The 25,342-nt window shown below is 38.4% G+C and overlaps 1 protein-coding gene across 8 annotated transcripts in view; it reads left to right on the top strand.

Annotated features, from left to right (window-relative positions):
• The window catches only part of CA10 (carbonic anhydrase 10 (inactive)), a 174,452-nt gene extending 149,614 nt beyond the window's left edge, over positions 1 to 24,838 (top strand). For all 8 annotated transcript variants that reach the window (XM_086857769.1, XM_086857775.1, XM_086857770.1 and 5 more), the window contains 5 exons: positions 12,981 to 13,076; positions 14,647 to 14,719; positions 19,877 to 20,031; positions 22,631 to 22,805; positions 23,646 to 24,838. In XM_086857769.1, the coding sequence (XP_086713895.1) occupies positions 12,981 to 13,076; positions 14,647 to 14,719; positions 19,877 to 20,031; positions 22,631 to 22,805; positions 23,646 to 23,668 (522 nt within the window). In that variant the 3' untranslated portion in view covers positions 23,669 to 24,838. The remainder of the gene's footprint in view (positions 1 to 12,980; positions 13,077 to 14,646; positions 14,720 to 19,876; positions 20,032 to 22,630; positions 22,806 to 23,645) is intronic.
• The last annotated feature ends 504 nt before the right edge of the window (positions 24,839 to 25,342 follow it).

The following is a 25,342-nucleotide window of genomic DNA, read 5'->3' as shown; positions in this document are numbered from 1 at the left end:
AGAATATTTGCTTGAAATAAGGAATTCTGATTCAGAAAAGGATAAAAGACTTTTTAGTACTACTAAGTGTACCAAGTGCTTTAGAAGAGAGGTTAGTGTTCTTTGCTTGCTCTCTTCACATTAAAAAACAGGGAAGGGTCAATAAAATATCATAAAAATATTCTAGCAATAAAAACATCAGTAAAAATACATAATGCATTTACAGAACGATCCACCATGGGCAGAACATGAAGCCCTCTTTACCACACTGTTTACCACAAAACATTCCTTTAGCAGGACATGCCTGTATTTCAAAGACAAAAACAAATAATCAAAGGGACAGACAGAACTCTCAGCCCAGTTCTGAGTGTTGTGGTTTTGGAGCTCATGGGCTGTTCTGAAGAGTATTGTGTCACTGACTTGTGATGCCAATTTTACTCAAAACACAAATTATTGCACTGAGACTGCTTCATTTATTTTAAATTTTTGCACATTTTGTTCCATTTTTATCTTCAGAGCAGTGGAGGCAGTGAGATATTTCCAGCGAAGGGGCTCATGGACAAGCCTGGGAGGGTGGGGCTGCTGTGTTTTCAGTGGTACAACCCAGCCCTGACCCCTCCTGATTTGGGCACAATTAGTGCCATGAAAGAGGCAACAGGCAGGAATATTTCCATGTGCATCTAAGGCTGAAAATCATAGCCTAACCCCAGGAATTCTAGTGTAAGGCAGAGTACTCTATGGGAGCCTTATGCTCTTGGAACCTATTTTGTCCCTTTTAGTCTGTCTGTACCCACAAACATATTTTTATTCACACTCAGCCCTTCCTTGGGGAGGGACATCACAGGAAATCCAGCCAGTTCCTGAAGGCATCTGGTCTGCAGGCTCTTGGATGAATCACAAGACAAACTGGCAGGAAAACAGGGAGGTTTCTGATAGTCTCTGCTTGTCTTTCAGAAAAAAATGTCTTTGAAATCAAGTTCCCTCCACAAGGTACTTTGGTTTTGACACATAAGCATTTTCCAGCAAAACCCTGCTTCAGCAAAAAAAAAAAAATCCCAACTAGTTCTGCTTATGATTAGTGCAAGGCCTTATTCTGTGTGAAGCCCAAGGGTGTATTCAGTTAAGAGGATTTTCACTGTTTGATTTATAGCTTAGAGCCTCCCCATCTACTGTTTCTAAGTCACAAAAGGCACAATAGAGGAACTGTTCTTCCTCCTGACTGGTAGAGCCATTCCCTGGGGCAGTTAATTAGAAAGAACAAAAAAATCACCCTTATTCTTCCAGATTCTAATGAATGTCAGTCTATTCTATTCTCATAGGATTTTCTTTCAGAAATCCAGGAAAATGATGAAAGGAAAAATGGCAGGGAAAAAAAAATGTTCCAAAAGCCTTTTTTTCCATGGCCTATTTGAAAATATCTCACTATTTTTTAGATATAGTCATTATTGAAGATGAATACATCAAAGAAAGTTGGAAATCTTTTGTTAGAATTTTGAGCTGTCAGGCTGCATATTCAGGGTTTATCCCCACAAATCTTCATATACATCAAAAACCTTCTGGAAATAAGTGAAACCATGGGGACTATGACAGATGTAATCTGGGTTGTATGTTTGCTGTTACTGTCAGAAGCACAAAAACTGTGGGGGGGTCACAATACAAGAAAAAACAGGATGCAGTCTCTAGGATTTAAAATATTTAAATCCATCTAAATTTAAAATGTGAACTCCACTGTGAGCTTTAACTTCATTTTTTCTTATTTTATACAGAAAAGGTATTACTAAATAATAAAATATCTAGAAATTGCCAATACTGTAGAAATTACCAAAAGATTAAGGTGAAAAGAGAATTTTTTAGACATAGGCTTCTTTCCTGGCAAAGAATATCACATCCGTTTTTTTAAGTCATCCATCTTTCAAATTACCTTGTAAAGTCATCAATATGTTGGTTGTGATTATCAATCAATCTTTGGGCAGACTGGAGTAGATCAGTTTTATCTGTGTACTGCTAGACAGTATTCCTTATTTTGTGCTCTGAAAGTGGTATCTTATAACAAAAAGTGAATTTCTATTCTGAAATCTAAAGATGTACATTGTTTAAAATAAAATAATATATAAAAGGAGAATTCTAGAAAACCAACAGAATTACTGAGCTGTATCATCCTACATCAGCTGAAAATCTGTCCTTTAATGTTTATGAAGAGGAAAATAAAAGTGCAGTGAGGAGCTGGAAGGGACCATCTGTCTCCTTTTAGTTCATTGTTTTGTTTTGAGCTGGGCCTGATTCAAAATCCTAATTCAGAGATGTCCAGTGCTGAAAGCTGTCACATCATGATCCCCTTGGAAATCTGGAACTCCTGATGGCTGCACACAGCAGACACTAATGACAGCCCTTGGAATGCTTTTGGCTTCCCAGCCATTAGCACATTTCCCCATTAACTATCATTTACTTCCCAGGGTAATTACTGTGCCTGGTTTACAAATGACAGAGGGTGAGTCAACTGCAGTCAGGACAACAGGCATGGCAGGGTGAAGACAGGGACATGAGAGCTTGTGGTGTTTGCAAAGACCCAGAAACTGTTTCTCAAAATTCATTGTGTTATTATTCTGTTTATTTATATCCTTGATGGGCACCTGAAGCAGGCAGAACTTGCACTGTTGCTGCTCCAGTGGAAGTTCATCACCCCAAGACAGAGCACTGTGCAAACTGCAACATCCAACTGCATCAAATAGTCATGATCCTCCTGTCATATATACATAATATTGTGCCACCCAGAAAGCTTTTTATCATCTATACCTGAACCTGCCTTTCACCAACTACTTTTAAAATGTCCAAATTTGTAAATATAGAAAAATAAGTAGATTAAACAATGCCAGATAGAGAAGACCATAGTATAATACATATGCCAAGCTAAGTAGATTTCAAAGTACTTCTGGATTGCAGGGCCATAAGCATTTGACAATATTAAAAATCAATGAAGCAGTGAAAATCATTTACAAGATATGCCTTCAAAGTTCATGGGATGCTGATGGGGTGAATACCTCTTAAAATGTCTCTAAATGTACAGTAATTTCTGTTTGGATGTATAGCTTCAGATTTATTGAACCATTTTATTACTTTGAAAATCTTCACACTCTGATTCTAATCAGGAGACCTGTAACTGAAGAAATGTTTATCAAACTGCTGTTAATGAAGCAAATAAAGCAATCCTTAGCATGCACACATCTCATCTGTACACCTTTCTTACACCTACTGTCTTTGGGGAAGTGGAGCTGCACCAGTTTCTGCAGAGCAAGCTGCACTATGATAACAGCAGCATGCTTCCCTTGTCACTTTTATTCATATTGGAAATCTCATTTACAGTGGTGACACTATATGTAAAAAAGCCACATATTGGCTGGGTGAACACCTCCAGCTACAGGCAGTAAGACTATTGCCAACAACTTGGAAAAAAAAAAGCCAGCACAGCCTTTGTAGTCTGAAGTCTGTGACCTGCTGTGATGCATCAGCCTTCTAGTTTTTGGACCAAATTTTCTCAAATGATCAGCATAGTGAGAGCTAAAAACCATATGTCTCTGTGCATACATATATAAATGTGAGATAAAACCAGCAGCAGGTAAATGCTGAGCTGGTTTGAACAAATAATCCTCTATTTAATAGTTAGTTAGGTGTTGCACTATATTAGGAACAGCGAGAAGCACGACACTGACTCTCTTAGCTGCGTTGTCCAAGAGAGCAAAGTTTATTATTCCTGATCTTCATTTATAGACAGGTTTGAGAAGGTCTGAGAGGTAAAACTCTTATTGGTCATTAAACCAACAGATCACCATCATTGGATAATTGGGGAACACAACCCCTTGACTGTTTTTTGCAAGTAAACAACAAGGATCTAAACACCACCTACAAAGATTGTTGTCCTTTACCAAGGATTGTTTGGATTATTTCTTACGCTTTCTCAGGCCAGAGTGAGACTTAGTTTCACACGGGCTCTGTGTTCCTTGCTTCCTTTTTGCATTTAGCATCCACAGTTAGGTGAAAATATTTTCCTTCGTTTACTAAGAAGCTGTCTGAGGTGTTTTTGAGTCATGAAAAATTTTCCTCCTCCTCGTGTTCCTCCTGTTCTGAAGCAATATGAGCTTCTCCTGCTTTAGATAGGTTGCACTGAATTTTTTTTCCCTTTATTGCTGCTGGCAGTTTTACCCTTCTCCCCATTTGTTATTAGCAGCAGAGAAAGCAAAAGGAAATGGGAGTCTGGGGAGCTCGCAGAACCCCAGCTGCTGATTTGCCTGCCTGCAGAGGAGTTTGCCATGGCAGCACCATCCTCATTCCTGCTTTTCTTTGCTCTGGTGTCTTGTCTGGGCTGAGATTAGAGCTTGTTTTTGTTATACAGACAGACCTGCATAGTTACAGGTACTTTGTTGAGAGGCAATTCCTGGAAGGTACAAGCAGATCCTGCACAAGTTACTGCCAATGAAACCGTCCCACAGCATCACTCTCAGAACATTTTCTCATCTAACTGCAATAGTGACCTGAGCCCCAGGCACTAGAGAGTTTTATCTGTGTCTTTTCAAGTAGTAGCAATTACCCTTTCCAATTAGATCTACTTTTATTAATTTGTTTATTTACCAGGCCTTTGGTTGGGCAATAACAGTGTAAATATAATAAGCATATAAAACTGCACAGATCTGTGGGAAAACTACTCCAAAACTACTCCAAGCCTGTAGAGTAATCCATGCCTGTCCCCACCCATGACATTCCCAATATCAGAATTTGTGACAGCTGCCAGATGTCAAACTCCAAGGTGTTCCTCTGTTACTGAATTTTGAGTACTTCACTTGTAAAGCACGGAATAAACATGAAAGATGCTAAAAAATATGTTCTGGTGTTCCTTACTTAAAAATCAGAAGTTCCAGAAAATATAATAACATCGAATTGTTTATCAAGAGCAAATGCAGTAGTAATTTCACTTCCCTACTCAGAGTACAAGCAGATTAAGCCTGTGCCTGTTCTCCCAGCTATCTTCTGAGTTAAAGGCAATTTTTCTGTTGTCTTTTTTTTTTTTTTTTTCAAAACAATGCATGTACTTTGTGGTGCTTCAAATAACACAGAATAAACTTAGCTAAAAATCATAGAATGCAGTAGTTTAGTGCTCCAAAGTTGGGAAGTGGGAGCAGAAAGCTGGTTGGCTGTATCTCTTAGTTTGCTTGCCCTGACAGTCTTTTTTTGCCTCCCTCTCTGCTGTCCCTTCTGATCAGCCACAGAGAGAGATGAAACAGGGTGAATCAAACAAGTCAAAGTAATTCAGAATGTTGGGGTTTTTCTCAGCCACAACATCAATTCTGCTGAATTCCAGCATCACTGTACATTTAGGTTGCATATTAATGCTACCCTCCTTGTATGATAAAATAAAATAAAATAATATTTTTATAACACAGTTAATGCAACATTTGGGATAGTTTTTTTTTGTTGTTGTTTCTGAAATTTGTTGATTCTAATTATGTAACAACAGAGCTAAAATTCAGAATGCAAAGACACAGTTTAGCTGTACAAAGAAAAGGTGAGATACTGCAACCTGCCAGAGCACCTGAATTGATTTTTCTGTGATTCCACAAGCACTTGCAATAGGCACCTGTGACATCCCCAGGGTGATGCAGGTGGCAGAGCAGCATCACTGCCCTTTCCCACTGTGATAACCCTTTGGAAAAGCAGTGGCCTGGTCTCAGATTTGTATTCACTAACCCCTGAACCCCACTGAGACAGGAGAACAGGGTGTGTTTAAGAACCATTTTCCTCTCTAGGATATTCACAGTGGGGGATGGAACAGCAGGATGGTGTTGGAAGAATGACAGTTTAAGTGAAAGGAAGAAATGGGTCAGAAAGGGACAGGGGAAAGGTTTGGTGTTCATAAAAATGGGAGTATTTGGTCTGAACATGCACAAGAAAAATGCCATGGCTTGGGTGGCACAGGCAGCATCAAAAAAGGCTGGAAAAGAGCAAGGCTGAAAGGGAGCCCAGGCCTGCTGGGCACAGACAGCTACAGGCATGACTTTGATTTAATCTTCTCATCTGCTGACACCGTCCAGGGCTGACAAGGTCGACGGGAACAAAATTTTAGTCTGTTAAATGAAGGTGGGCAGCCTCAGTACTGCACAGAAATATAGAGTGCCTTGATGAAACAGCTGAGTTTAGTTGGAATTACAGGGGGAAAGCAGACAAACTGAAATTTGAACTGGAGCACCAGAGCCAACAGCAACTTTATATAATGTGGTTGAGAGATGTAATGCCCTGAAGTACTAACAAATGCGTTTTTACATCTCATCTTGAGAGTCTTACAGATTTTTTTCAGAAAATGTCCTAAAAATCTCAACTTTGGTGCTCAGACTCACAATTGTTTTCAGTGAATCTATTTCCCTGGTGAGTTGCCCTCTTTTCTTCTGCAGCAAATTTCTTCTACTTGACTCCCAGTTCTGCACAAAGTGATTTACTGGAGAGATTGCATTTTTTTTTCCCATTCTGGAAAGTGTCAGTTTCTGAGCAAGATCAAATAACCTTCTACACTTCAGTATTGACTAATTTTAATTATTAAAACCTTCCTGCCAGGAAAAAAAATCTTCATGCAGTTTCATGAGAAAGCAGCAATTTTTAATAGGATTCTGGGACTTCTTGAGGAGATCAGGGAGCTCTGGAGACAGAATTCTGAGTTTATACTAGGCTCACACTTCTACAACAATTTTTAAAAGAAGAAAAAACTAGATTTTTTTCTTTGCCTTCTTTCTATGTGTCTCCCTTTAAACTTGAGATAATGGGCTTTGTAAAGGCTAGAGAAACAGGAATAGGTAATATATTATACAGTAAAACTAAATCATATATATATTTAAATTAATTATAAAGCTAAACATTTACTTTGCATATATATTAAGCATATTAAAATCAGAAATAAATCTTTTATTATGAATCCTTTTAGTGATACACAGTCCCCCACTGACAGTTTCATGTGGAATGCTTTCCTCACAACAGCCTGGCAAATTGATATTGCTGAAGTGTCCATGAAAGAAAATAACAGCCACATTCCTTTTTGAATTTCTCACATTCAAGTTCTCAGGTTTTCACATGATTGACAAATAATCAAATGTTTTAGCAAAGTAATGGGACAATTACACTGCTGCTCCATAACTCAAAAGCTAAAGACAGCACTACCTGAATTTAAAGTAAAAGACAGTTTTGCCTACAGAAAACACAAACCAGTGTATCTCACCTCGACAACAAACTGTTTACTGCAGGATAAGGAAATTAAATACATGCTTAATGATGTAAGATTGACAAAGTAATAAAGTTATAGAGAGAGTCAACATTATCTTCAATTAGGTGTCTACTTTAGTTGAAGAAATCTTAGCATTACAGTTGAAGGAGCTGGATTTTTATCTGCAGTAATTTTCAGCTCCATTTCATCGGTGTACTAAGAGAAGGGGGTTGTGTTTCTTTTGCTGTGCAAAAGCCATACCAGAGGATATGGTACATAACAAAGAAATTAAATAAAGGAAGAGGTGTCAGGCACAGCACTAGGACAAACTGGAGAAAGTACAGTTGGGAGAATTGGTGAATAGTAATTGCATGGGGGAAAGACTTAGAGAAAACCCACAGGAGACATTGCTTTTATAAAGCCATCATTCCTTGTACACCTAAAAAACAACACATTTCCATCACCATACACAGTCAAATATTGGCATGATTTTATGGGATTGGCATAAATTCAAAGGGAACCAGAGTATTTATCACAGCCCAGCACTCCAGCCACACTGGGAGCACCCAAACAGGAGACAGCAGGAGCATCATCCACTCTTTGAACCATCCATTCTCCCCAGGGTGTCCTGGCAGGGGGAGGTGGCTGCTGTCAGGGTTGGAGAGGGGCAGGCACCACTCCTGCTCTGTGCCTGCCCTCCTCACTGACCACAGAGTTATTCAGGCTGGAAAAGACCCCTGAGCCCAACCTTTGACTGCTTGCCACCTTAAGGTGTTGTCATCAAAGGACATCAAAGGTGCTCTGTGAGGAGATGGAAGCAGCTTGTACCTTTCACACCCCACTCAGACATTATTCCCCCGTGGAAGCCACAACAGCCCCACTCACTTGGTATTTCAGAGTCTGTAGTTTTCCCAGTGGGAGCTGGTGGCAGCAAAAGTGAATAGTGGGTGTTGTTTGCATGGCAGTCAGGAGCATTCTGCAGGCCAGGCCCTTTGCCAGCCAGAGTAAAGAGCTGCTTTCACAATGTGACTGAGGTCAGGCTTTCTGCCAGCAGAACAGAGTTTACTACATGGACAAAACAAATTTCAGACTTCTATTTGAATCACTGCCCAAAGTCATCTTTTCTAATTACAGAAGGTCCAACAAACCAAAGACTGGTTCTTCAGGAACTCAGCATTTTAGAGCACATTCCCTGATCTACTTTCATTAAGGCAAAATATCTCTGGCCTTTCAGGTATTTCCAATCCAGTATTTCCAGCATTTTAGCTGTATAAACTAGCCTGCAAATGAATACAGACTTTGTTGTCTAATAGGGCAAAAAAAGCTTTGACTTCTGTTGTCTGAGGTAGAAAGTCAGCTATTAAAAAATGCAAATGTGACTTTTCTGCTGCCTCTTCCACCACCATCATGTCCATGTCCTGCATTTGTTCAGCAGTGTTTGCCAACACCCTGCTTCTTTCACCAAAGCTTTCAGAGGAAGCTAAAGGGCTTACTTTAGAAAGATAACTGGCTTAGTTCCAGCTCCCAAGTGTCACTTATCTTCCCTACTGACTTTAACACCACTCAAGTCATTCAGAAACAAGATAATTTTATATTTGTCTGCCTTAAGCTGTACTATCTCACATTCTTAGATAATCCCTGTCCTCTTGTTTTTTTTCTTGGGTGCTATTTCTTAACTTCAAATTTGCCTATTAAATTACAAACGTGAAACTGGCTCTTAGGCAATTCATATGAACAGCAAAAGGCACTTGCTCTTCCCTTAGCTTTAAAACAAGCTTCCAGGATATTCTTAAACAAAAAAGAATAAAACCCACTTATCTTCTGCCTGCTGGGCAGAACTGTGCCAACTTTCTCTGAATCTTTGACTCTGCATCTCTGACAGGTGTTAAATTTCTCAGAATAATTTCTAAAAATTTAACTCTAATTTATCATCCTATCTAACACAGCATTAATATCCTAAAGGACCCCTGACAATACAATAAAGCATCATTCTGAAAATGCTTTTGGCTATTTTGAATCAAGCTGGGCTTTCTCAAACTATTCTGTGTTTGAACTCTCAACTCACATTCCAACAGCAACTTAACCAGCAAATATATCAATTTCAGGTTTTTTCCTCATCAGATTTAAAAGTTTTCTTTTTACCATATTTTGAGGTGCTGGAAATCAAGTGAAATTCCCACAGTCTTCTGCCAGAACTATTTGGATTCTCATCTTCTTTTTGTGCCTTTTTTGGGTGATACGTCACAAATTGTCATAGAGCAATGACACAGATTGAACTCTGTAACATGACATTCATTATTGAGATGTTTTCCCCAATACCAGTAATGTCACATCTGAGCCTCTCACAATATTGATACTGGAGCAAAGGACAGCTATTCCCAGGCTGGAGGTGATGAGCTGGGCAGAGATGGGAGGGTGATCTGCTCAAAGGCAGAATAGGACTTGAACGTAATTTTTTTAAGTCATAGGTGAGCCACCCAGTTACTAAAGTGGAAGGAGACTTTTGAGAGAAGAGCATGAGAAAAAAAAAATCATAGAATCATAGAATTGTTGGAAAATACCTTTTAATTTAAACAAGTTCAACTGTTATCCTATAACTCGCCAAGTCCAAAGTTTACTTCGTCCCCAAGTGCCACATCTGCACGCCCTTGGGATGCTAACTCCACCACTGCCCTGGGCAGCCTCTTCCAGGGCTTGACAGCCCTTTGGGGAGAGAAATTTTTTCCTAAAATCCAATGTAAATTTCCCCTGGCACAATTTGAGATAATTTTCTCTCCTCCTGTTTCTTGTTACCTGGGAGACATCAGCCCCCACCTGTCTACTACATCTTCTCCAATGGACAGTACCAACAGCTTCTTAAAATACATCCTCAGTTTTATTCTGTGCTTTCCTCATATACATACATTGCTGGCATTTTAAGAATATAAAATGCCATGCTTCATTTTTGGCACAAATAGAAGAATAACATTCTGAATTTGCAATACACTTCTATGTTCAAGAGAGAAGGTAAAACTGATAATTGCCTTATTTCTGCTTCTGGTTTGGAACCATAACACTAACCTTTACTTGTTAGTTAAGATTGGGTAGATTAAATTTTATTTTTCCTTACTAGATGATGAAATGAGGACAAAAGAGGCAAGATCTAGATTTTCACTAGACCAAATTATCTTAACTTTTTTTTGCTCATCCTTTTATTCATCAATCTGTGATGTGTCTCTGTCTTCCCTTGCCCATCATGCCCAGCCCCTGAACAGAAATGGAGCTACAGATGGTTCTTTGGCAAGGTGGACTGAGATACACAGTACTGGTGGATTTTGGAGAAGGTTTGAACTGCAAATTCCTCTGTCCATGACCTGCTCTGGCATCCTTTGTATTCAATGCCTCAGGGTAATGCAGTGTACAACAGGAATAGCATCAATCACCACCTACTCACAATCTTGAACCATTTTCTGCTGTTTTCTGGGCTCATTGCTAAAGAAATACAGAATTCCAGCAGAAATACAGAGCACCATCATGTAACTGAATCTACCCAATGGAGCATTTATACTGAGTTCATCATCATGGTGACTGAGCATCTGTTTTATTTAAAATGAGAAAACAATTTCAATGCAGTGTTTAGTCAGAAAATCCTGCACAAATCCAGAAATTATTATAGACTCATCTAATAGTGCCTTTTTTTCCTACATTACCCCTGTTCTCTCTTAAGATACAACTTTTGTAGATGATGGATTAGGTCAGTGCCAAATTATAGCTTGCAGTAAAATTCTGCATCAGCCAAGACATAATCAACATTAAGCATTTGAGCCTCAAACTTCAGTTTGATTCATCACACAAAGCAAATTGCAGAGAAGTACCATTTATTTATGTTTACCCAGCTCCTGCTTATCTGCTAATGATGAGTGACAAGAGTGGTTGAGTGGCAGGTCAGCCAAAAATATCCATGTTTGGAGCAATTGGCTCAGCAATAACTCCCCTGTCAAAAACCCTCCCCAAGTCACTCAGCAATCAGCAGCCAAGGAACATTTCTGTACCTCTGGGCCCAATTTGGATTTTTTTTTACCTTGCATTTTCTGCTGTATGGAAAAGATTGCAAATGGTCATGACACTTGCAACAGTTCCAGAAGCACTTGGATGTCAAGAATCCATCACCTCTCACTTTTACTTTTTCGGCCTGTTTACTTAATTTTTTTGTTGTTGGCACAAGGTGAAAGTCCTGAGAGCAAATTCTGAGGCATGCATGGCCAATGTGGTCACTTCAGACAGTAATTTGTACTTTTTACTGTAGTCCTGGGGATGCTTAAGGGAAATGTCAAGTTTTAAATGTTACCTAAATTATTCTTGTTTCCTACTTGTAAATAAATTAAAGTAAGACTTGGGCAAGAGAGTATATATAAATATTAAGGAGAAAGACTTAATTGTCTACATTTATTCAGTTTTTTGTTGTTTTTTTATATCTTCTAGCTGCAGTGGTTGCATATAAACAAGGAATGAGGCTCTGTTAGAGCTTCATTAGTGTAAGATACCAGGTCAGCAGCTCAAATGGCATCTAGAAATAACTACTTCAACCCTAAAGCAGGTTATGGCAAAGTCTTTTATATATATATATTATATTCATTTTTAGGAGCCATAATACATGCTGAAAATAACAGCTTGTGTTAACATGCCAAGGAACTCTGGGTAAAGCTCACTGTTGAACATCCTTTACTGCAAGTTAGTTCTTGTTACCAGCTGCTCTCATGAAATGGTTATACACCAATTGTAGCTTCAGAGCTAATTCCAAGCACGCCATTATTTCTAACAAAGTAGATTTTGCAGCCAAGATTAGTTAACCCAACTGAATTTCCACTTTACTGCACAATTTTTGCATTTCTCTACACAGCTGTCTGCTCAGAATCAGGAGAAAAATGAGTTCCCTCCATGCGTTCTTAGTCTTATTCTTTTAAATAAAAAATATTTTTAATGTTGTTTATTTATCTAGGATACAATTTCTGGCATATAGCTATAAATGTGGATGACAAGCCTCTCTATTAAACCAGTTGTTTATATGCATTTTTTTAAAAATCACAAAATAACTGCCAAAAACAGTAAAAATGCAAAACAAAGCACAAACCACATTTGTCAGCAACGGCCTAAATAACCTGTTTTAATAAAGAGAACATCAAAGAGAGTCAGACATAAAAAATTATTTCAAACAACTGTTTTTGCATTTCTCCTTAGTTTCATATAGCAAAATTAATCTTTTTAACAGATAATCTTAAAACTGTAGTAGTTTGCTAAAATGCAAAGTAAACTGCTGGAAGTACAGGTGATCATGTACAATTCATGTTACCAATTTATTAATAAAGCAAGAGCACTGACTGCTGTGGCCTTATACATAAAGTATAATTTTATCTCTTATTGCAACCCCTGATTCCTCTGTGCTTGCCTTGAGGCTGCAGAGTACAGATTACTTGGTGCCCATGGCAAATGCTGCTGGAACAGGGAGGTGATGTCAGCCCCTGCAGTGCAATCTGTAGCTGGATGTGAGTGAATTCACTGGCTGCCAATTCAGAGGAAAACACACTGATGCTCTACCTGCTGGAGCCAGATGAAATGACTAAAATGACATGTACTGCAAACAGCTGAGAAATTACCCTGCTAGGAAATACCCAATGCAGAGATGGGATCCCAGTCCAACCAAGTGGTGTGTGGGGAGTATTTGCAAACACTCTATGGAATGATTCTCCACTGGTTAATTATAATCCTTCCCTTCACCCTCTTCTAGGTTCAGCTGATCCACTATAACCATGAGCTGTACACAAACGTCACAGAGGCTGCAAAGAGTCCTAATGGGTTGGTGGTAGTTTCCATATTTATGAAAGTAAGTATTCTTTACTACAGGTTCCTAATATAGAGATAGTAAACCTTTCCCTGAACTGTAAATGTAGGAGTCAGACACCTCATTATGCTACAGCAATGTCCAGAGTCTGATCTGGAACCCAGAGACAGCCTCACCCTGAACCTGAGCACACCATCTCTTCTCCAAAGCTTTTACAATCAATGGGAAATTAAAAGGGATAAGAGAGGTGGGGGAAAATCCCCTTACATCATAAACATCACTTATAACACTTCAATGGCTATGGCAGAAGTCACTAGCTTTGCAAATTCAGTGTTTCTTCATGAAATGTTATTCATCCAAATCTCTTCCAGGAGATTGAGTACTCGGGAAAGAGGGCATGTCATGCTGATGTGTCAAAGCCAGCAAAATAAGTTTCTTCAGTGTTATTTAAATTGTCTTCAAACTAACAAAACTGAAAGAATGTTAAAAGTAGAACTTCTAATATCTTCCATTTCACAGAACTACAAAGAGGTGAATATTTTGTCTCTATTCTGTTTCATTCAAGGTACATAGTTAAGTCTATAATTTATAGTGATTTAACACTGAACTCAAGACTTCATGGTTTTCCCAAACTTATTTAATTACATTGGAAAAACCTTTTCTCTCATTTTATATGAAAAATATTCTCCCTTCCAAATGTTGCTAATATTCCTTCATCAGTCTAAAAAAGTGTATTTCTGAGTAATGCTGAATTTACCTTGTCATACCTTAGGTATGAGACATCTATTAGCTCCCCTTAGTACTCTAATCCCATTTTATAAAGGTCCTAACAAAATAATAACCTCAGAATTAAAAGTATGCATTTCACAGAGCATATTGAATAATTGGATATAAAAGGGCACTTTTCACACAGGTCTAATATTTAAGAAAGATATTTAGACTACCTTTTTTTTTTCATCCAAAATGTATTGTACCCAACAATCTGATCTGCATTCATGAAAAAGGGAAAAGTTAAAGAGAAGACAGAGGGAATCTTGTCAATATTTAGAAGTGCCTGCAGGTAGTTGTCAGAGGATGGACCAGGGTCTGCTTAGGGTTGCTGAGCAACAAGAAAGAGGCATCAAGGGGGCAGAATCTGACACATGGAAAGTTCCACCTGAACATGAGGTGTTACCTCATACATTGCTCAGACATAAACCAGAGGAAGAGAGCTTTAATTTGCAATTAAAATAGCCTGCTGCAAGGAAATTATATTTATCAATAAATAAAGTAATAGAATACTAATGAAAATCCTGCCTAATATATCAACCACCTGCAAATTTCATCAAAGCTGTTGGAGAAGAAACCTGTGCTCAGGCTTTTATTCAGGCATTAATTTCTGTTCGCCCTGTTCTCCCATTCCTGTGTTTTATTTATTTTAACAACTTTCTATCAAGCTTCTTTAGAAAAACAAGTAAATAATTCTTTATATCTCCCACAGCAATGAAGAAAAGGCAGAACCCAATTGGAGCAGTATCAGAGTGAGTGTGTGTGTGCACACATGAAGACCTGCAGTTCTGGCAAAGAAATGTTTGTGAGAAGAATTTGACATTGTGCATTTTCTCTTCTGCAGGTATCTGAATCATCAAATCCATTTCTAAATCGTATGCTTAACAGAGACACCATAACAAGAATAACATATAAGAGTAAGTTTCTTTTCATTTCTTCTGGTAACAGCTGTGTTCTTTCAGTATCAAGTAACACATTTAGTGATCCTGAAACAAGAGGCATTTTATTATGAGCAGAAATTCTAGGTTTGCATTGCCAGCAACTCTGCATGATAAACTCAGGAATGTGAAAAAGCTTGTTAGGTCGTCACTTTATCAAATGAATTTTGAACTTCAAAGTCTGTTTTATGTCTGAAGGTGCACCAACAGATTAATGAAGTTATATTTCACATATACATATACTGTATTCACACAGAATGCTCAGGAGAAACTTACTACTGTTAGCAGTAAAAGGGACATGTGGAGCAGCCTGGGTTATATTGGATCTGGTTATGTCAAGGTGCTGCACCATTACCTGGATTTAGTGTTCATCAGTGTTTTCTTTTTGTACAGAAAGTTATAACATTCCTATTCAACTACTGCTGCATTTAACAGATACAGAAAGATGTCATTAACATAGCTTGTATATTTGTTGTATTCACATTTGAGAAGCCTTTAACTGATGATCCTCAATAATTCCACATTCATATATTGACCTTGTGGAAAACTGGAGCTTAAGATATTTTAGAGAAATTTAGAGAAAATAATGAAAATATGTATAACAAATTAAACCTCTTCTCCTGAAAACCTCATTTCCTTTGTCAAATTTTCTAAGCTTCTATGAAGTTTTTCATTTCAACAATACCAGAATTTAACTTTATAAAAGTACATAGCAACCTGATAACACAAACAGTTCCTTGTCCTCTCCTGCAACACACACACCTTTCACCCCACTGATGTTCCTCTGATTTTACCTGACAGTTAACAAATCCTGTTACATCTTTGGTCCAAATAAGAGTCTTCTATGATAGTAAAACTCAGTTCTCTACAATACCTATGGAAAGGAAGGCAACAGAGGGTTCTCCACGGAATGTTTTTCCCAGATTGTTCTGTCAGTATCAAATGTCATCTTCTCTGCATGGAAGAAGCAGATCAGTCCCATTTTTAAACTGCTTGTCCTGATTCCTTGCAAGAACACAGCAAGGCTGTTCTGCAAGAGCTTCCTGCTTACCAGTGCTGCTGCAGCACCCTGGAAACAGGGAATTATTGTTAAGGCTGTGTGTGCTTTTTCCAGCTCTTTCACCCACAAATTCCATATTCCCAGCTTCTGTCTGGGAACCAGCCAGATGTTCTCCCATGGGGTCACACCCTCCCAATAGCAAATATTTCATTTGTATGCTGAATTTACAGCTCCTCTCTGGAGTTGTGAGCATCCCACAATCTCCCATTGCTTGTTTTCTCTCCTTACAAGAGAAACACAATTTCAATCACACCTAATTTGGGTTCACTAAATGAAATTTTGCATGAAGATGAACATACAAAACACAGGCTTGAAAAGCAGTGATTAACAGAATTGCTTTAATTTTTAACCACTGTTTTTGCTACGTTTATCTGTTAAAATTAAACCCCTGGTAGACACAATGCACATAATATTCCACAGGGCATTGGACTACTTACTGTAGTAACAAGTATTGACTGGGAATTTTTAGTGTAAATTTGGAACATGAAAGTGTTATTGAAAGTAATTTTGTAGTTGTCTTGCATGATGGATTATAGCATGATTGCTGAAAATTAATTTTACCTCTTCCACTGTAAGGATTTCTAGTGTGCCTTTAGCAGCTGTAGTTTTTCAGCTTCTGCTTTAGGGCACCACTCCTGGAGCCAATGCTCAGCACGGTGCTGACAAAATGCCCAGGCCCCATATGCTCAAGAGAAGCATGGAGAGAATGATAAATGAAGCACTGGTTCAGAGGCAGGACAGTTCATAACATAAATAAAAGGTTTTGGGGTTTTCTTTTCAAGAACAGCAACAAAATTAAGTGCTGTCTCTCCTGTTGCATAAAATTTCCATGGGCAAAGGGCATTAAAAGGGAAATTTCTACTCTTAGATATTAATGGCTACAGTGAAATAAAGTGGACCCCAAGGAATTTTTAAGGAGATTTTAAATGCTAATTTTATTCTGTTATCTCAGCCCGAAGAATCTACTGTGAGAAGGCTGAAACAAGGGTTTTTCAAGCAGGCTTTAGTCAGAAGCTGTGTGGATATCTCAGAAGAAAAGGGTTTTATTATTCCTCTTTAAGTGTGCCATTTGAGGGGATAAGTTAGTTTACTTTCAAAGCAGTTATGCTACATGAGCTTTCACCCAGTGTTTGCTTAACATCAGGAAAGAACATAACTTTATAGATTCACAAAATTCCACATAAAAATTTGGTCTTTTCGTTGTCTGGTAAGCAGAGAAATTGAGTATCTCTACATTCCTTACCCTGTAAATCTATCCTAAATCCTTTTCTGGATTATCATGATATGAACTTTAAAATAAAATGTACCTTCCTCCACTCAATTAACAATATATTCCCAATAAAAAGCATTATTATGAAGAGGACATACACAGATTTTGCTGTGAAAGACAACACTACACATCTATTACAAACCTAGGGACAAAAGGATTTCCATTATTTCCTAGGTAAATTGTCAGAGTCAAGGCCTTTATGTAAATGAACATGAAATCTAATGAAATCAAATTTGTAGAGAGAAGAATTCCTGAGTTTGGAAATCATCCAAAGGCACCAGCAGATCAAGAGAAACAGATAATGGGCTGCAGATAGGAATGATGCTGGGGATCCATGAAATGCTGGATGGGCTTATGAAAGGAAGTTTGTCACTGGCAAGAGATCATACATGGTGATTTTGAGCACTTTGAACATATTTGCAGTAAATATAAGCAAGACTTTGAAGTGCTGCAATCTGTTAATCCCAACCCAGCAGGTCTGCTTCAGCTCCACAAGAAACCCTTACCAAGATGTGGGGAAAGGGCAGACCTGTTCATGGGAAACATGTTGGGAACCAAATCCTTACTTTGTAGTCTTGTCTCATGGAGTCATCTGACTTCCCAGGGGGATATAACTCATATACAGGCAGTAATAAGTACTGCTTTTTCTTGGACAAACTTTTATTTCATTCACCCCTACCTTCCAGTTTTCCTGAAATGATATTTTCCTCCAGTCTCATATCAATATCCCTCATCTGTATTAATCTTCAGTTAGTTTTCCATCTCCTAGTAAACATTTCAGGGAAAATTCTACCTGGCTGAAATAATTTTAGCCCAGCTGAAGCCAATATGGCTGTGAGAAAGCAGATTTGGTCCTTAGGGATCTCCTGCCTGACTCTGATGCTGCACTTGGTGCCAAACACACCATTCTCCATGGCTCATAAATAATAAACAAGATGTTCATGGGGGAAAAGGAAATGTGTGTGATGACTCATTGAAAACAGGCACTGGCATGAAAAAAAGTCCATCAGTTCTCTCCTGATGCAATTCTAGCAAAATTATGAGTGCACTGCAAATAAAGTTTTTAAGGGCTAGGACACAGGTCTATTCAGTCATCTCTACTTGTTCAAGTATTTTTACTGTTTTCCTGCTTCTGTCTGGAAGATGTGGGTTTAGAAAGAGGCTGTCATGGGCCATGGGCCACTGAAGCCTGGGCATATTAAAACAGGTTCCAGTCACCTCCCAGACACTAACAGCACTTTCCCTTCTGCTGGAGGATCCAGCCAGCCATTCAGCAGGGCAATCACCCTTGCTCAAGCTGCAGGAACAGGACAGAGGGCTCTGTTTCTGACAAACATGAGAGGACCTGACAAGATCTTATCTTTTAAAATAACAAATACATTTAAAATATGAAGTAACAGCAAGGCCCTGGTCAATGAGGCAGAAACATTACACTCTTACCTTGGCATTTTAACTGATGCTGTAACTGCCAATATTGTTGCCCCAAGAACCTGTACCATGTTGACTGTGCTGTATTAAAATAAAAGACAAGGACACATTTGCTCTGCCTGTGTTCTTTGATTTTCTGTTGCCCATGACAATAGTCTACAGCCTCTTTTTCCATTAGATTGTAAGAGACAAGACTTTTGCTCATCTAAGTTATGTCCTTCAGCTACAGTATCTTAAATTCAAGTTAAATTGTGCCTTTCATTTTTAGCTCTTATGCACTTCCTTGATCATTTGATTTCTCTGCAAATCAAGGCCAGCTCATGTTGAGCATTGAAAGAGGGAACACACCTCAGTGTGCTCTTTTCCTTGCCTACATTCTAATGTTCCCTCTGCAAATGAACCAAATTAGAGACACCACACACAAGTGGAAGGGTTCAAAAAGATCTCACAATGTTACAAATCATAACCACCCCAGCTTTCTCTGAGATACACACAAGCAGCAGTGTACCAGTACTAAAATACTGTGGATGAACTCCTACAGCTCAAGATTTGGCAGGAAAAGCTGAGTGTTAGCTTTGACAGCACTGCCAAAAGAACTGTAGGGCCAAAGAGAAATAGTGCAGGTAGTACAGAAAACACTAGGGAACTTTAATGAATTTTGAAAGATATAACCATATCTCATTATATTTTGTTACATATCCACAGAATAAATTCTGTTGCAGAGGAATACACCTCATTAATTCCCAGGGAGCCTTAGAGCAAAGGCAGGGACCCTGGTACTGCTCCCCAGCAAGCTTTCTACCTAGAATGGAGCTTTCTGAAGGAGCTGTCACTGCACCTGCATGAGGCCAGGAGGCTTCATGGAGCTTCTTTACTATCATGAATTAACTGCAACTTCCTCTCATGCCAGAAGGGCAATTAAGTTTTAATCTTGGCCTTCCTGAGGCTTTGTTGAGCAAAAATTCTTAATCACCCCAAAAGATGGAAAGTTGACATTCTCCAGAGGCTTCTGCATCTCAATCAATTACTGCAACTTTAAGAAGCTTTTGAGTCTGGTCCCTAAATGTGATTCAGAGTTGCCCTGTGAGTGCCTGTGCTCAGCTCTCAGTGTGTGAATGGGAATCTCAGTGCAGCTCCACCCAGCAGGGTCAGGGATGTTTCTTGTGTTTCTTGTTCTTGTCTGAACTGCTGGAGCATCCAGCAATGTGCATCTGTTAAACTTTGTTCTCTGGTAAAACTGAACATCATGTCATCATGTTCTGCAATTAGGAGACATGAAAAGGGTGGTGGTTTTGTTTGTTTTGGGATTTTTGTTTGGGTTTGTTTGTTTTGTGATGCTACTGCTTTACCTGAATTGTTTTCCTCCTTTGTTCTCCAGATGATGCATACTTTCTACAGGGGCTTAATATTGAGGAACTTTATCCAGAGACATCTAGTTTCATTACATATGATGGGTCAATGACAATTCCACCCTGCTATGAAACAGCAAGCTGGATAATAATGAACAAACCTGTCTACATAACAAGGATGCAGGTAAAGCAATTTACAAATTACTCAGTCTAGGATAGATACAAAATGTTATTTTAAATATAATATTTATTGCTTTACATTAGATTCAACCTTTGTGCTGTAGAGATCTCTGCATGCAATTTATACAGTTTGCAAAAGCATTGAAGAGGTTTTTTTTTCCAAAATGAAAATATTGACTGTTTAGAGCTCTGTCAGTATCTACACAACACAAACTTTGAGGGGGGCCCTGTTTTCAGTGAGGGTATGAACCAAATGGCTTCCTGCAGTCTCTTCACATCTGCATCATCCTGTGATGCTGTGAACAGTTTCCTGGGGACTTTAAAACAAGTACAGCAGTGTTGTGCAAACACAGCTGAGGTGATTCAGGTTAACAGAGGCCACTCCTAGGTCTGAATAAACACACGTCCATAGCACATAAATGTGACAGTGTCACTGATGGACACAATATATTGAGGGTTCTTCAGACAATCTGACACACAGAGCTGTTCTGTGAGGGAAAGAAAGCCTTTATTTCAGGGTTTTCTCAACCCTTATGTAGTTTTCCCAACCAGGTTACCCTGATTGGTAGAAGGACCAACACCCCTTTGGTCCCATTGGTGGGACCAGAGAAAACACACCAAGAACATCTGTTCAGTATTGTTTTGAGAAATATTATCTATTTACAATAACACAATCCTGGAGAGAAAACTGTTCCCAGGAACTTTTCCCCTGGGAAGAGATGAGCTCCTGAAACTCTCTCAGGCTCAGAAATCCTGTCCACATGACAGAGATATGGTATCTGGAGCCTTCTAGGAATAAAATCAGCCAATACTTTGTGGTATAGAATAAAATTACAGAGTACACACCACAAATACCTTCAGAAAAATCAGACTGATATATTGAAGTCCCTATTAGAAAGAAGCAGGAGAAATTATGCAAGAGAAAACAAAACTTCACATCCAAAAGGAAGCTGATGAGGAAACACACCAGTGGAAAAATCTCAAAAACTACTTTTCTTACAATTTGCTTACAATCCAATGACTGGCATCAGAAAACAGCAAATTTAACACCAATTGCCCTCTTCTCCAGAGTTTCCATCAGTGAATTGCCTACATACCTGTGAGCTGAACTAAAACCTCTCTTGCATACTGGAACCTCAAGGAATACTTGAGCCACCATCTCTCTACCCCAGGCAGGCAGCAGAAGAAATATGGCCTGAGAAAAGAAATGAGGAACAAGAAAACAACTCTAAATATCACTTTGGGATTTAAAATCATATTAACATTGTAAATAACATGACCTTAAAAAGCCTGAGATGTTTTATTTTTGTGATATTCCTTCCATCCAGTTTAGTCTGGAAGCAGAGGAAGCACTTTGTTTCTTTTCTAAATGGGTGATTTGAGAGAATGACACCACTGAGCACAGGCAAAAAGGCTCAATATTATGAACATTTGAAACACAGCACCTGAATATTTTCCTACATGAAACATTTTTAGGTCCAACATTAATGTGCAAGATAAGAATTAGAATATTTCTAGTCTGTGCTGCTACCTATGGGTTATAACCTCATGATACTTGTTCCTTGTCATGCTTTAATGGTTAATCACATCCTCCATTAATACTTAGTTATATCCTCCATAATTAATGCTGCAAATGGATTTTGTGGAATACTTACTAATTATGTTATGTACTCAGACTGAAAAAGCAATGCCTAGCTCAAGTTTTCCCTAGAAATTTTTAATGATTTCCAGTACATAAAACCCAGCTACTGGATTTACCCATTAAATGCCATAAACAAACCTCTTAAATTGTACACTGATGTGGAAGATATTTTGGTTTTATATCTTTAAACCATAATATTGAGGATTTCTGGTTTTTAACTTGAAACTTCTTTTCCCCCTCTCTGATTTTGGTGGACTTGAATCAATTAAGAGTTGCACAGTCACCATGACAGCCATTTCTGCCAGCCAGTGCTGGATGCACAGAATGATTCAGTATTTCCCTCTGTGCTGTAAAACCACCTCAGAAGAAGGCTGGAGTCTGCTGTAGGAGCACTCACAGTCACAGCATAGACAGCATCATGACAGACCTGTCAGCAAAAATGAGGCTCTCATTTATTAATATCATTAATTTCACAACTTCTGCAGCATCACTGTCAGTTTTCCTTCCCATCCAGCCTGCCCCTACCTGGTTCTTGAATAACATCATCCAAAACTGTGGCTTAACAACTGAAAGCTGCACTGATAGCTACAAAATTCAGGAAATTAGCTTTTGTCATTCACCAAGTTCACTTGTTCTGTACCAGCTGCTGCCATGCAGCACTGTGGATTCCATTCCTTTCCTCTCCCACAAGGATACCTCAATACTATTTTCATTTTCTTCCCACAAAACTGGTTATTCTCATCTAAAACTGGCTCAGAAACAGAGGAGCACACAAGGAATGGTTTTAAGTTAACTCTGGCTACAGACTGTTAGAGTTAACTTAAATTCTGTTTTACTGAAATTGCGTTTCACTGAAATTCTGTTTCACTTCCATTTATTAACTAATCTATTTAATAAGTGTTGTATGTTGTTTACTTACAGAAAAGACCATTACTAAAAACCCCTTGTTTTGTCTTTATAGATGCATTCTTTACGACTGCTAAGCCAGAATCAGCCATCACAGATATTTCTGAGCATGAGCGACAATTTCAGACCAGTCCAGCCTCTCAACAATCGATGTATCCGAACCAATATCAACTTTAGTTTACAGGGAAAAGATTGTCCAAACAATAGAGCACAGAAACTACAATATAGAGGTACATTCCACCTCCAGAATAACCCTGTCTTGTTTTCACTGAGCTCCTTTCTGTGAGATATCCAAGGGCACACAAATAAAAACACATAAAACTCCAGATATGGGAGGATAACTGCCTCAGTCAAATGCCACACATTTGAAATAGATGAGTAAATGTGCAGGACATGACAAAAAAACAGTCTGGGACATCTAATATGTTTTTTTAGAAGTGAATACATTGGGTCCTTGGTTTTCTAGCCTCATTTTAAGTTCTTCTCACCTTACAAAATACATTTTGCTCTGGTTTACTCACCCACAAAGGGGGATGAGCTAGTCTTGATGACAACTGATCTCAAACAAAATTAATAATTGATAAGACTTAATTTTGCTTTTTTGGTGCACCACCATAACAAACACCTAAATTTCTGAATGTTGTGTTAAGCTGTGGATATAAACAATGAAGCAGCTCAGTCACCTGGAGCTGGAGTGTAACAGTGCCACAGCTATGGCTCACAACTCATGTGTCTCATGCATCTTTGAGCCCATGCACACAACTGTGTTGCCTGAAATAATGGTGTTGAAGTGCCCTCACAGCAGCAATATCATCATTATGAAGGAGTAGTGCTAAAGGAAAAGAAAGGACATTTTCAGCAGCATAGCAGATGACTGTGTTGCAGTACTTGAAAGAAACAGTCATTCAATTATTTTCTAGGAAAAGGAGGAAACTGAACCTCCTGGCTTTTTTAAGACATTTTGTCTACGTGCCTTATACAGTGTTAAATTAATTTGATTCGCAGTGTTAAACCACTTTCATATTTAGAGTTTATTTAAGCATAATTGTTTTTGTTTGTTTCTCTTCCAGTAAATGAATGGCTCCTCAAATGAGACAGAGCAAGCAGAACCCAAATCCTCAGTGGAATGCTCCTTCTGGGAATTGACATCATCTGCAATGCAACCTCCTTCTCTGGGCTCACGTGCACCATGTGCTGTGGGAAAAGAGCTGCCATGTTGGAAAACTCCTCAAAATTCATTCATGTGACTGGTGGCCATTTCAAAACAAAAACAAAAAACAAAACAAAACAGTTACAGTTTAATTACAGTAAATGTGATTACAATTTTCCTGAACTAATTTAAAGTCACAAAGAAAGACTTTTCAGCCTTTGTACATATAAAATTCTTCCTCTTCTCCCCAACCCCCACCCCCAGTTGAAAAAAACAAAAAAAGATAAAAGGTGGCTCAGTACAGCATCAAAGTGGAGTTGTGTTCTGTGTGCCAAGTAATCCTTGGAAAGCTCTCATTATTTCACTATTATTAATGGATACCGACAAGACAGAACAAGACTACTGTAGAGGAAACTTATTTCTAGGTTATGATCTTTCTGTTAATTTCATTTAAAAAGGGACAGGCTTTGAGAGATAAGTATTGTAAATATATCACTGCAGAATAAAAAGGAAATTGAAATATTTCCCTCTGTCACATATCTGTAGTAGGATTTGGCAAAATCAGAATATATCCATTTTCTGTTTCTTGTTTTACAACAGATCATATGTTGTGTTGGTTACTATTAACAGCTCAATAAATGTGTTTAACAAATTAATTTAGTTAAGTTGCTTTGATTTCTTTTTTCCTTTCTGAAACAACAAGCTTCTACTACTTGTGGACACATTATTTGTGTTTTTCTCTTTTTTTCTTCTTTTATTTTCTTTTTTAACTTCATTTCTTTATTTGCAGCCCATTCAAGTGAGTTAATTGCAATTGGGAATGTCTTTAAAGGTGGTATAACTTTAACTGTACTTTCTAGTCCATCATTAACAGGAAGCAGAAGCAGAAAGCAGTTGAAACATATCTCAGTTTAAAATTGTCATTTTCCTTGCTGAAGCCATTATTGGGACAAACATTCAATCCTGTAAATCGGTGGTGAAAGGGATATTTTTTCTTTACAGATAAATCAGGAGCTGACCAAGTCAAAGCAAATGCCTTTTTTTTAATTTATAATGGTCATTCACTGTGTTTGGTTACTGTCAAGAACTCAATAAATGTGTTTAACAAGTTCACACAGTGCATGTTTGACCTTCTTGAATACTGAGGGATTTTTCAGGTTGGTTCTTTTTTTCAGTCTGGAGACTGGCCAGGCCTCGTGATCTCTAATGCTCACGTTGTACCACATTTAAGTTCACAGAAAGCAAGGTGAAACCAGAAAATGCTCTGGCACCAAGGAGGTGTTTACACCCAGTGGAAGAACAGGCACTATAAGAAGTGTGAGGGAACAGCCAATGATATACACAAATGATATTAAGGTTCCTTATGTAAAGGATTCTTCAGAATTACACTGCCTAGCAAGAAGAGAACAAATTCGAGATTGCCTTCATGCTTCTCAGACAAAAGCACTGAAAGAGACAAACACAAAAAGAGAAACTTCTCCAAACTTTACTATCTAGAAAATGTATTTTCTTTTAACAGCATTTACCTGTAGTTGATTTACAAAACAGCACAGGAATAACCTTCTGTGCAAACAGCACCACAAATTCTGTGAAATTACTGACATGAGACAGACAGCA

Source organism: Cyanistes caeruleus, chromosome 19 (assembly GCF_971803275.1).
Source record: "Cyanistes caeruleus chromosome 19, bCyaCae1.hap1.1, whole genome shotgun sequence".
In the NCBI taxonomy this organism is placed as follows: Eukaryota; Metazoa; Chordata; class Aves; order Passeriformes; family Paridae; genus Cyanistes; species Cyanistes caeruleus.
Note: the sequence above shows the minus strand (reverse complement) of the source record. Positions and strands in the feature narration are given on the sequence as shown.